Consider the following 14,244-nt stretch of genomic DNA (forward strand, 5'->3'; position numbering starts at 1 on the left):
GCTCCTTTAACTGATCTTACGAAGAAGGGCGTAGATTTCATATGGTCTGAGCAACATCAACAGGTGTTTAATACTTTGAAAGATGAACTGTGTAGTTCTCCTATCTTAAAATTTCCTGACTTCGGTAAGGAATTCTTCATTGCAACAGACGCCTCAGACTTAGGAGTAGGAGGGGTATTGCTTCAGCAATATGATAAACAGTTTTTCCCGATAGCTTTCTATTCTCGAAAATTGAGAACTTCCGAAAGTAAGTATGCAGTAATAGACAAGGAAGGACTAGCTATTGTTAATTCGCTAGTGCATTTTAAGTTCATAATTTACGGTTATCCCGCTAAGGTTCTTACTGACCATAAACCACTAACAGAGTTCTTTAAAGGCTTCAATCACAGCCCTAAACGAACTCGGTGGCATTTAATCATTCAAGATTTTGGCGCAAGAATCGGGTATTTACCTGGGAAAGCAAATATCATTGCGGATGCATTATCACGCAACCCCGTGTCATCTTGTACGGAGTCTTTAGCTGAATTAATAGATATATCAACATCCATGCCTATTGTAAAAACAATATCTGAACAAGAAGATTTAGGCTGGAGTGCTGAATTGTTACAGACTGAGCAAAGAAAAGATCAGAAAATAGAAACAATTATAAATGCTTTGAAAGGCAATCATAAAGAAAAAGAATATATAAAGTATAAGCAGCAGAATTATGTAATCAAAGATAATATTCTGTGTAGGACTGTGACAAGGAAAACCCGCAATACACCACATGTAACTAACGACCAGGTAGTAGTACCAAACTCACTTGTTTCCACTGTCCTGAATTGGTTGCATTCAAATCCATTACATGGACACCCTGGGTTCTCATTAATGTCACAGAAAGCCAAATCATTGTTTTATTGGCATACAATGCTTACAGATATAAAAAGACACATAGCTAATTGTCGCACATGTCAGGAAAACAAAGGGCATACGAAAACACCTGTTAGCTTAGGAGCTTATCCTGTTCCCAATCAACCCTTTGAAAGAATACATTTAGATTTGTTAACAGGATTTTACGAGTCAGACAGAGGAAATAAGCACCTCTTAGTGATTATAGATGCTTTAACTCGATATACAGAACTAATAGCGCTTAAAACTAAAACTGCGATTGAATGCGCTAGGAAGTTTTACGAGTGTTACATTTGTAAACATGGAATTCCACACATGATAATCTCAGACTCGGGTGGTGAATTTAATAATCACTTTCTTATCTCATTGTGTGAATTCCTCAACATAAAGAAGGTTAATACCATGATATATCACCCAGAGTCGAATGGGCTAGTGGAAAGAGCAAATAGGAAGATATTAAATATATTAAGGGTAACACTAGGGGGATCAGACCCCAACTGGGATATTGCAATACCGGCGGCACTGAGTACTCTGAATCATTCATATCATATATCAATTAAAATGTCACCGCATGAAGCATTGTATGGTACCCCAGTTAGAACACCTTTCCATGTATTAACGCCTACAACTAATCTATCAAATCCTTTAAAAGAATGTATAAATGCAAGTATAAGTCGATATGATATCCTTCGAAAGAATTTAGAAGAATCACAAATCATAATGAAAAGGAATCATGATAAAATAGCGAAACCAACTAAAACATATACCGTGGGTGATAACATCTATATTCAAATCAATGTCAGAAAAGGGCTCAACTATAAACTAACACCTAAGTTTGAAGGCCCATTTAACATTTTGGAAACATTAACGGCCAATAGGTTTAGAATTCAAAACGTAGCCCAACCCACGGATGAGAGAATAGTACCATTGTCTCACATAAGAAATTAAAAAGAATTGAGGAAAAATTTTAATTTTTGTAACTAAAAAGTTTTCTTTTTAATACAGGAGTAATTACATATATTTTTTCTCGTTACAGGTTTCCAAGATGAATTTTTTGTTGTTGGGAGTGATATTGTTCGCTCAGACATTTTTTTCGTATGGGATGAGTTCTAAGACTAAGAATATATATTTTAAATATGGCAATATAGTTGAAAGACAAGAAGACATTTTTATTACATCAACCAACGTAATTGTCGAAGTGCATATGCAAGCAATTTTTCTTCAAGAGAATGATGTCACTAGCTTAAGAACCGCCATTTCAAGGTTTTCTGCATCATTGGATGAGTTGCATAGGAGACATTTTCATTTGACTACTAAGAGTTTGCTTGGATCAACATTAAAAGTTGCAGAGATGCTATCTGATGACTTAAAAAATAAGACTGGAGAGACAGGATCTTTGGCTTATGACCTTTTGATGTGGACTGTAGGACACGAACAAAAAGAAAGACGGAATCCGTTCATTTATGCTGCATTAAGCATCTTTGGGTCTGTTGCAAGTTTAGGTTTAGGACTTTCCAATCGTCTTAAAATTAGTAATCAAAATAAGAAAATTGAGTTCTTGACTCATAAAGATGAATTGATTATGTCAGAACTAAGGGATCAGTTAGCTTCAATCAATAAAATTATGGATTTGTTAAATGAACATTCAGATAATATCGTTCAAATTATGGAAGTACAGGATTTGTTAGCAACATTAACGTATTATGATTCAAAGATAGATCACATACATAACAGAATTGCACATTTCATTGAGAAATCCAAGGATTATGTAGAAGCTATCACGTTAGCAACTAAAGGTGTATTGTCGCCCCATTTGTTGCCTATACGTTACTTAAAATTAGTTCTGGAGAACACTAGGGATAAACTAGGCTATGTTCCTTTGTTAGACGAACATAGGTTAGAATTTTATTACAGCCTAATTACAGTAAACGTAGATAATAACAAGGTTAGGATTACAATTCCCTTTGATTCTTCTGATGCCTGGCAATCTTACAGGATATCACCATTTCCGACTTTCATGACGAATCACTCAAATCCAGTAATATCCAGTTTGACAGGACACGTATTGATTTCCCCAGACAAGGAAACATATACGGTCATTAAAGACTTAAATCAATTAACTCACTGTTCAGACGCAATGGATAGAAAAATATGTACAGCTGACTCATTTGAATTCCGTAAAAACTTGATGGATTCATGCGAGTTAGGTATAGTGCTAGACGGTGCTCTCTCCCATACAAGTGAAAATTGTCTGGATAAGCTTTATCCCTTTGACAATAAAGAATTCAATTGCAGACTAAATAATGGCTCGTGGATACGATACGACAAGGACGGCTTCAATGTATCATGCCCTGACGGATCCACATTCTTCAACCACATCTTCGTCGCAGCAGATGGCTGTATCGGGACTTCCCCGAATTCCATGGTGACTGGCCTACGGACAATCATCAGAGAACGTGCTTACTTCGCGAACTTCACGTGGACCTCTACAACGCCCGCACTTCCTCTCCCCTATAAAGGAAGTGTGGCGAAACACTTAATGAAACTTACCGAAAAGGACCACCTGTCGCCGACTTACAAAGAGATTCTTCACCCTATATTACTAGCAGGTTTATTTGTAACGGCGTTAATTTTTATCGCCGTGAACATCCTTGTTTGGCGTAGGTTACGGCACAGCAAGCAGCTACAAAGGAACGAGTTGAATAGCCCTGACAATACCCCTTACCTGATCCAGTTCAAAGCTGTATGAGTGGCCACCTCATTTGCTAAGGGAGTAATTTGTCAGGATGATGTTTGTATGAAAAGCTGATTAGTACGCTAGTAATATGTAATTAAAGAAATTCTCTACATTTGCATTGTTAAAAATACATTTAAAATAACATTTAAAAAAATAAATAAAATAAAAAAGGATATAAATCATTTTTTCTCTCGGCATCTAATAAAAATATATAAGCCGGAATGTTAAAAAAGAAAAGAGAAAAAACAAAAAAAAGAAAAAAATATATAAGATATATAACAGAATCTATGGGCATCTAATAAAATGTATCAGCCCTATATATAAATATATATATATATATATGTACGAAACCGTGGTACGTGTACGTACCAGGAATTCGTATTTGTGCACTAAAAATTGAGTATCTTGTTTCTGACAAAGGTAACAATTATTCTTTATCAAGTTACCGAATCATTTGTAAGTCAGAATTTGTTTTGTTTTTTGGTACCATGTAATCATTTGCTAGCAATGTACCATATATGTGATCTTGGTTTTATCATGCATTTTTCTTTTTGCTTTGGTAATATCTTTTTTGTATGCATTATTGTTATTAATTTTGATGTGCCTATTTGGACATTCGTCCTCAGTTGGATATAGCTAGTTTTGAACAATGAATGATACGTATGTCCAGTCACACCTAATAACCATGTTTCGGCTTGTTGTTAAATTTTTGTAAAAAAAAAATTGAGATAGCTGGCCGAGCTTATGTAATGATTAGAATAGTAATATTACATGTTTAAAACAAATGACGTAATATGTCATGTTGGTTGGAAGAGCTGACCGTGAGATTTGCTATGGTCAACTCAAATTGTATACAGGATGTAAGATGCTAAGTTGTCATTCTTTCTTAGTGTCAACACATTGTCTCTTCGTGTGAAAGTTTGTGACGTCACCGGATGCAGGTGTCTTCCGATTCCGTCACTTAGCCAAATTAAAGCAAGTGTACGATATTTGGGATATCAGTAATTTGTTCAGTTCATATCAAAACTTCACCAGAATTGGTCATGTGGACCAACACAGCTTCCTCCAGTGATGGAGATGTTTAACTCAGTTGTTATTCACAATAAAACTTAAAAACTACTAAAATGTGTTCAGTAAACCATTCAAATACATTTGAAAACAACTCATACTCAAATGTGTGCTTAAGACAGTAGCACACCAATACATGAACTGCTACTAAATTATCTACAGTCCATCAGCGTTGAAGATCAAGCCTTCAAATACCTAAAAGACTACTTAGTTGGTAGAAATTACTGTGTACAAATTGGAAACTCTTATTCATCATATGAACCCTTAAACAGAGGGGTACCCCAGGGGAGTGTACTTGGCCCAATCTTATTCTGCATCTATACTATTGGTCTATCGAAAATGCTACAAAGGCATGGCGTGAAGTTTAAACTATTTGCAGATGACACACAATTTTACTTCTCCACTAATGATATACATGACTACTGAAACTCTAAACCGAATCCTTGATAGTGTTAGAGAATGGATGACATTTAAACAACTAAAATTGAATGAGAACAAAACTGAATTCATGGTGGTGGGCAAGAGAAACAGTGTGAGAAACTTAGGCGATATTCAAATGAATATAAATAATGACGGTGCCGATATCTAGTAAAGTTCGAGATCTAGGTGTATTTTTTTACTGTAACCTGTCTCTAAATGCCCAAATAAATAATGTAATAAAAACTGCTGGTTATCATCTAAGAAATGTTGCGTTTATAAAAAAGTACCTGGACGAAAATTCTGTAAAGAAACGTGATAAACTGTGTTATTACCAGGATTGACTACTGCAACTCTATCTATTACAATTTACCAAAAGTGCAACTTAAGAAATTACCTAACATAATAAACAGAGGAGCAAGACATAAAAGGTGTCCCACCTAGAGAAAGGCTCACCCCTATACTAATCGATTTACACTGGCTGCCGATTAAAGCGAGAATTGGATTTAAAATATGTACCATATCCCACCAAGCTATCAGAACCGGGCATCCAAAATACTTAAGAGAACTGCTACATATTGCGCAGCCAACAAATCGTGTCGACACGAAAATAGTTACAGATGGCTTCAAAATGTTGGAACCTAGATACATGTCTACTTTAGGCTCCAGAGCCTTTAAATATGCGGCCCCAAGACTTTATAACAAGCTCCCACGAAACATTCGAATGATTGAAGACATTAAGGCTTTCAAGAGGAAACTGAAGACTTTCTTATTTCAGGAGTCCTTTGACAGTGATGATTTAACAGTAAATGAACAATATGTGATAAGAAACATTAAATTACTCTGAACAAACAAGGTAAAACGACAGTGGAGGTCCTGTAGATAAAACGAGTGGAGGTCCTGTAGATAAAATGACAGTGGAGGTCCTGTAGACAGCGGGGTTCCCCTGCTGTATGGGACCGGAAAAGCAGCCATCAAAGTAAAGTAAGTAAATACACTTCAGCCTTTCCCTGGCCTACAGTACTGATGTTTGGTCTGAGGAGGACCGCACATCTGCATCTGGTGCAACAGCAATCACTTTAACTCTTTTACCCCCAAAGGACGTACTGGTACGTTTCACAAAAGCCATCCCTTTACCCCCATGGACGTACCGGTACGTCCTTGCAAAAAAATGTTATAAAATTTTTTTTTTCATATTTTCGATAATTTTTTGAGAAAATTCAGGCATTTTCCAAGAGAATGAGACCAACCCGACCTCTCTATGACAAAAATTAAGGCTGTTAGAGCAATTTAAAAAAAATATACTGCAAAATGTGCTGGGAAAAAAATAACCCCCTGGGGGTTAAGGGTTGGAAATTTCCAAATAGCCTGGGGGTAAAAGGGTTAACACCAGCTTACATTTGTTTGATTGACTGTGAAGGTACCAGATAGTTGTTGAGTACTGTACTGTCACTTCCTCCTGAAGATTGATTGATTGATTTAAAGTTTTCAGGCATCCTGACATCTCCTCCTGAAGAAGGAGAGCAATAGCAGTAAGTCCCGAAGAACTTTTAGCAAAAGGCCTTCCCACACAAATATGTCCGATGAGGGGAATGGATGAGGGAGAAGAAATTAGCTGTCATAGAAGAGTTATGGTCTGGATTATTGATAACGACTGTGCTTCCTCATTAGAAGAGGTTCCTACGCCACAACACAAACTATTACACAAGGTGTTTTGTAAAAAATGGAGTACAGGGAGCACTCATTAACACTAACAAAGGGATGAGCAAATCAAATGAATAATTTTCATTATCGAGCATGCAGGTACGGGCAACACTCAGTCCTAATCGAGCAACTCCCTTCCAAGGCAGAGAAACTACCATGATCAGGATAGCAAGAACAACACTGCAAAAGAGAAAGGAGGTGGCTTACAGTCTCCCCTTCACAATGGTACATAACACATGGAGTTTTGAAGGATTATAACTTTATATGAACAAAATTCCCTTCACCACATGCTTACCTATCAGTACGCTTCCGCTTACAAGCTTGAGTACAAAATAAAAACATCACAAATAAATATAAAAAAGATCCAACAGTCAAGGAAACAATGCAATGGTACATCTGTACCTGTTGGGCAACCAAAGACAAAAGTGGCTATTCTGTGACAGCCTTCCAATTTGTTCCCCTATCTTACAAACTCTTCAATGGTTGTTACAGCATCACTGAAGACATCCTTACTTTAAAGTATGAAAGATATGTTTACAAGTAATATAAAAAACTAACATCAATATACATTGTATGTAGAACTTTCATCTAAAAAGCATCAGTTTTATAACAACAGAAAATACTGTACCTTGTAATATTTCTCAAAATCTAAGTTTTCTCGAACCACCACAACGTAATCTGTCTTTGGCCTCTCTCTTTTAGGTTTCTGAAAACAAAATCATCCATTAACCAAATAGAAATACTGTACGGATTAGTTTCACTTAGGTTAATCACTAAAATTATTAAAAAAACACCATAGGGGCAAATAATTTCCTACAATGAAAAAACTTATCATTCTCAGATATATATATACATAACACCAAATTGAAAAGACAAAGATCCATTACTGTATTATACAAGGGTTCAAAAACTAACTTATTTTACAATAAGTTAACTTATTCTCTCTTCTTGTATAACAGAGTATGCTCTGCTCTATTTTGTATTACAGTATATACCGATAACTATGCACTTATGCTTTTAGTTAATATGCATTCACAATTCTATACACAAGTATACATCTGAAAAAGTAACTTAACCTTAACTGTTACATCTTTACTAATTATGATTCACTAACATATACAGTAATTACATAAAAACAGTTGAAATCAAGTTTTTAACAAAAAGAAGAGGAAAAGATCACCAATAATAACTAACATTGATGAATTTAACAAGAGTGCCTTAAGACAACTAGCTCTTAATTACTATACAATATAATGTCAAAAAGGAGAATAGCAGAATGAAATTCCCACTTGAAAGGCATGATACAAATGAACAATCCTCTTCTTTATAAACATCTCTCACTCTAAAGGTGACCACAACCAACTCTTATCAAAGAGGGAAATCTGTTCAAAGGAATGAACTACGAACAAGTCTGACAAAAATCTCCTAAAAGTCTTACCTTTTTTACCAGAGCACTTCTGCAAAGTACAATGCTTACTATCAAGAGGAAAATGGAAAAATACAGCAGTCAAATTAAAAGACAGTGAAGAGAAGCACCACATACATGGACATTCAATACAAGCGAAGACAAAAGTGGATCGACTCATTTAGGCATATAGATGTATACCCTTATCAACCTGTGTGGTTCCTTCCTTTCGCACATGGATATAGATCCCCATGCTTTGTGTTCTTTGTGTCGGGGTCATCTTTGTCCTCGAGAGGACACATGCCCCGAGTGTGAGAACTGGCCTGATTTCCAGTGAAAATTGATGGCCACCAAGACAAAGAAGAAGATGAAAAAGGACTGGTCACCATCGAGGAAGAGTCACGACTCAAGGGCCGGTCCCAGCTCCTCAACAAGTTTGAATTCTGCCCTTCCCGTGCCGCCTCCTCCTTCGTTAGGTGCTTTTGGTGAACACGGTGCATCAGGGGGCACTCCTTTGGCAGGGACTTCGGTGGTGGCTCCTGGTATCTCCGTCGAGGACATCCTTCTCGCAGTTTGGGCCCATCTTAGTTCAGAGGACCCCCCCCCCATGGTGAATGTTCAGTCAGTGTTAGTGGTCCCGTGTTTCACCTCGCGGACAGCCGTACACCCAGAGGTTGCGACGAAGACCACGCGGGTTCCCCCAGACTACCTGCCTCGCTGCCTCCCCGTTATACAGCGTATTCGCCCCAGCCCAAGAGACTTCTTCGCTTCTCGCCGATTCGATATCGGCCCACGTGGCCGACCCAAACCATGCACTATCACCGCTCCCGCCACCTCGCCGTGGGACCACGTGGCCACCACAGACCCCTTAGGACCTTCGCCGTTTCAGCAAGGTTTCCTGAATTCCCCAGACTGGCAGCCAGGATCTTGGGCAGGTCCTCCCCCCCACCAACTTTAGGTCTCCCTGGAAGAACGTCCAGCTTTCTGGCCTGCTATCAGGACATCGCCTACACCAGACCGTGAGTCTTGTGCCACTCAAGTAAGAGGCAATCGGCTGAGCCTTCCCAGGTTCTCGTCCGGACTGGAGAGGCTTTCCCTCCTCGAAGGGAGAAGGCAGTTCAGAGTGGCAAAAGAGGGAACGATACAGGTCCCCTTCTCTCGAGATTCTCTCTCCAGTGAGGAAGTATCATGACGGTGGTAGTCGTGGGGACTTGTCGCCACCCACCCGTGATCATCGTCGGCGTAGCATGAGTAGCGGTCACCGTACTTCCTGGGATTGGAGAGGCTCCTTAGTGGAGATATTCCCCTCCTCTTCCCGTCTTGTTCCGCCTGTCCCACCTCAGAACTTCGCGGTCGCCGCTATCCCGACACATCCCTACTGGCCAAAAGTTTCCTCCAGTGGACACCGTTCACCGGTCGGGTCCCAGTCCTGGGAATGTTCCGCTACACCATCCTCACCGCCGCCAGGGAAGTTTTCGCCTCAGAGGGAGCCAAGAGTTTGCAGAGATGACTCGGAAGGGGATTCCTTCAGACCAGGGGAGGACCATACGTTCCTGGACGAGGCTTCTGCCTTCAAGAGGGAAAGGGTCATCGGTTTAATACGTCAGTGCAACAGCACCCCTGACCCAACTCCTTCAGTCACTCCACAGGGCACCTCGCCGGTGCAGATCTTGTATTGTGCCCCAGTAGAATCTAGACAGCACCTGACCTTGCCCTTGTCGCAAGCCACCTCTCATGCCCTCGTCAACCTAGAGAGTGCCATCACAGGTCTGAAAAATTCCCTCTGGTCGCATTGTTTCAGCAAGCTCCTTCCACCACCGATGGGTCGCGAAAGGTGTTTCTATGCCCCCGGAAGGCTTCCCGTTGAGACACAGGTCAGTGGAGAGCAATCTTGCAGCGTTCGCCATGGGTGTTTCAGAAGACAATATGTTGAGTGGAGTGATAAACTTCTATCTATAAGAGGCCACTCCCAAGTTACCTCCTGGCTGGATCTATGGACGGCAGCAGTATCCTTGCTTATCATGGAACGTCTAACCTCTGATGCCGAAAGGGAACAGTTCCGAGAACTTGTGCTGTTGGGGAGTAGAGCGGTACACTTCCTGAATGCCCAGGTTCTCACCCAATGGGCAAACTGAATCCTTCGGAGGAGGGACACCGTCCTGTACCAACTGCCCAAGAAGATGCCGGACAGGGAAGATCGGATTCTCAGGAACTCCTCGGTCACAGGGGAGTCCCTCTTCCCAGGGCACCTGGTGGAAGAGACCATAGCGAAGTGGCGCAAGGCCAGTAAGGACACGATGCTCCACAGGGCCTCTTCGGTGAAGCAAGAATCCCATCGTCCCAGAGATCCTCCTCCGAGACCAGCTCACGCCCCTCAACCAGCACACCTACCCGCCGGATAGTCTGCAAGTACACGAACCTCCTTACAGGTTTCTGCCACCTCCACCTCTGCCTGCCCAAGATATACTGGCAACCATTTCCCCCGTAACAGTCGCTTCCCCAGGAAGAAGTAGGACGGGAGGCTCCCCTTTGTCACTTATGACCGTGATAATACAAGAAATATTCACAGTGTAATTCCAAAAGAAAGCAGTTAATCCCCATGCTTACATCTTCAACTTTGAATTCTGGATAAAGTAAGGATAATAAGGATAAGAAGGTTTATTAAGGGATTTCAACATGGTATGGCATGGAGTCAGGCCAAGAAACAGGGAAAACAATAGTTAAATAAGGATGTTAATGGTTTATCATAACTTTTTCTCTATTGCATTTGCTTGAATTTTAACATTAACTAATTTTTTTTCCCAATTGTGTTTTCATCAGCTGGTCTCATTTACTATCAACCTATCAACAATATGACTGCTTATTTGTACAGAACAAACACCAAAGTAACACATTTTTATAGCAACAACACCTGTTTTCTCTTTCTTTCTTAATTTTTCATCAAAAAAAGGTTCAATGAAATATTTCATACATGCTTTTTTGTTAAATAAGCTAATCTGACATAATATTTATCTTTTGACATTTGATAACACAACCACCTTCTCACTCCAAACCCACAACTCCCAATAAGAAAAAGTTGGTCTTTATATTATTTCCTTGCTCCATAAATTAGTAATGAAATGTGTACGTATTATTATGACTTTTATCTTTTTATCCTTACCATATTTAATTCTTTAAAACCTTCAAGTGTGTATTATGTATGTATCCTAGTGCTATAACCTACCAGTTTTTTATTAGTAAAAAGCTTAAAACTGTTTACTACTTGGACATTTGAATTGCAGCCCAACATTTATTGTTAACTGTAGCCTACTGTTAGGTGTGTGGGGGGGTATAGCCAAAATAGGCTAGGTGTGCAGGGGTGTATAACGAAAGTTTTTATGACTTTGCGATGTCACATTAGCTCTAAGTCGGAGAGGCTAGAGGCCCCTTTGGTCTTGCCATATTCATTTACATTAGATATACAGTATAGGCCATATTCCATTAAAACACTCACGAAATAAAGAAAATTTTATTTTTAGGTCAAAACTCAAGCTTTACCCTACTAGTAAACTGTAAATTTAACCAACTTTGAATATATACAGCAGTACTCTTCAATTCTTGAATTGATCTTTAAGCAAGTTATCACCACCTCTAGCCTTCAATACGGCTACATTTCAACTATTTCTTGAAGCAAATTCAATCTAAGGGGTAGGTAAGGATACGGCAGTGTAAGGGGTGGTAGGTAAGGGTATGATAGTCTAAGGGGGGCCACAGAGGGCATAACTTCCCCTGGTAGGTAAGGATACGGCTCGTAGGTTAGGTTAGGTTAGGTGGTATTCTGGCGTTAGTTTTTGTTTTAAAACACTTTTTCAGTCATAACTTTTGAAATTATTATACAGCACTAACACTAACCATACATCTTTCCAACTGGTTATATTGCACTTATTATGCATTTTTATTACTTCAAATCACTCTTTTTTGGTATATCTGCACCAAAAAACTGGGGTCCCCATAAGGGGGCTCCAAAAACTGATGAATGGGTGGTTTGCTCCAATACTCACAGTCAGAAATGCATAAGACTCAAGATAATGTGTAGGAAAATTAGAGTGTTCATGTATGTGACTAAAAATTAAAGTGGCGTTTATTTACCAAAAAAAAATGAGAAAGTAATCAGCAATTGTCCATTTCAAATGGGAAATTTAGTTGTGTACATATGCTGACTGTCAAGCACCATAATTCTCTTATTTCTAACCCTGTTGCTATAAATATGGCAGTCTGAGGGGGGTTGCAGGGAGGCATTAGCCACCCTATTGGATAAGTACAAAGCTTGCAGGTTAGGTTAGGTATGAAAGATTAGATGGTGTTATATACATGCAAGAGGTCCTGTCCGTCCTTCTACAAAGGAACCTTTATTTGTTATGCTAGAAATTAATGTATCAAAAATTAAACAAGAATATCCTGTGGATTACTGTATATAATTCATTAACAACCTACCGGATAGTTATTGTGTTTAATCATGTCTAGCATGTAATTAAGCTATTATAGGTAATTACAAAATGTGGACGGTTCCCATAGCAATGGGCTCTGTAGAGTGGGCAAGACTGATCTAACCTACACAAAATACAGCAGGTCATACTTACTTCAAATTTATTTCCTCCATTTCCACGTTTATTGTTGAATTTGCGTCCTTTCTTTCCCATAACAAATCAAGAAAATAAACTGTGAATTAACGAAAACAGTAGCAGGCAGCGTGTAAGTTAATTTTCGGCGAGCCTCAATGTTTAGCTAACGTAGTAGCAGTAAATTACACTATACTTTGAAACGGCTCTCCCTCTAAACCTACCTGGTTCAGTAAATATCGGTGAGGGAGAATGCAAGGAAAATAACTAGCCGACCAACTGATTACTCTCAACGCTGTCTTAGGTTATATAATAAATACTTGGGGGCATCAAAATATCTATAATTTAGAGCTGCATTAAAATCCTTTGACAAAATTGCCAGGTAATTAACCCGGCAATTAAAGAGTTGGGGAAAATGTTGGGATACAATTAACAAGTTAGGAAGAGCGGTGGTGGGTAGTGGACATCCCAGTGGGAAAACGGAGGAATTATAGTGTAAGGGAAGGGCAAAGCAAGGAATGATATTTGACCCTAATAATGCTCTATAGCCACATTTGAGGTGAATTACCAAAGTGTAACACTTATATAATATATTATAATATAGTATAATATAATATATAATATAATATAATATATAATATAAGGAAAGGAATGGTGAAACAACACTCGACAACACCATATGGGGGACTGATAGCTGAAACAGGGATATGGTCACTGGGTCAGTAGAAAATTGGATTGTATATAAAAAGATCATGCTGTACCACAATATAGTAACTACAGAAGGAAGTAATTAGTGCATGAAAGAGACTGTATAAAACCAAATAAGAAAATCTTTATACACGATGCTGAGGGAAATTGTGATAGAAATTTGTAAAAAGTACAAAATAAATGTAAATAATTGAAAATGGAGACAATTGAGAAACTAAAATAGAAAATACTGTAAAGGAGAAGATAGGCAATGGAATATACCTGTCTAGAAAAAATTAGTGCAAATGAAGCAATTTTAACAACGAAGACTAGGCTCAACACGTTAATACTGAAATGCTATCTTTAAAAAAAGAAAAAAAAACAGAGGAAACTGATTTAACCTACAAAATACGTGGTTTACAAGCGGAAAAGGCGTGGATTATTTACGTGTAAAAGGCTGCAACGTGGCTAACCCCCCAAAACACTCATTATTAAGGGCTTGAAAAACACATCAAAGGAAGTGGCTCAGCCAATAGTGAGGCCAATTGGGATAAGGGGGTCACTTAGGAAGAAGGTGGTGCTGTAAGGTTAGGTTGCAGCTGGTTATGTTGTACTGTTCGCAGGTGTCAACGCTTACACCTTATCGTGCTCATGGACGTCTGTAGAGTGATTCAGTGAACAACTTCTCAGAGAAGTTTTAATAATCCTGACGGCAGCTCTGGGTAAACTTTGAAATATTT

The 14,244-nt window shown here is 38.9% G+C and overlaps 1 protein-coding gene across 2 annotated transcripts in view; it reads right to left on the reverse strand.

Annotated features, from left to right (window-relative positions):
• The window catches only part of Nsun2 (tRNA (cytosine(34)-C(5))-methyltransferase Nsun2), an 84,151-nt gene extending 70,002 nt beyond the window's left edge, over positions 1 to 14,149 (reverse strand). Inside the window, exons 1-2 of one of the 2 annotated variants that reach the window (XM_068375551.1) lie at positions 13,952 to 14,149; positions 7,443 to 7,520 (exon numbers count right to left, since the gene is read on the reverse strand). Coding sequence is in view for 1 of the 2 variants with exons in the window: in XM_068375550.1 (XP_068231651.1) it covers positions 7,443 to 7,520; positions 12,839 to 12,898 (138 nt within the window). In the remaining variant the exon portion in view is untranslated. Of the gene's footprint in view, positions 1 to 7,442; positions 7,521 to 12,838; positions 13,008 to 13,951 lie in introns of those variants that run through there. The other variant, XM_068375550.1, reaches the window with a different exon arrangement.
• Positions 14,150 to 14,244: the final 95 nt, after the last annotated feature.

Source organism: Palaemon carinicauda, chromosome 6, assembly GCF_036898095.1.
Source record: "Palaemon carinicauda isolate YSFRI2023 chromosome 6, ASM3689809v2, whole genome shotgun sequence".
Classification (NCBI taxonomy): domain Eukaryota; kingdom Metazoa; phylum Arthropoda; class Malacostraca; order Decapoda; family Palaemonidae; genus Palaemon; species Palaemon carinicauda.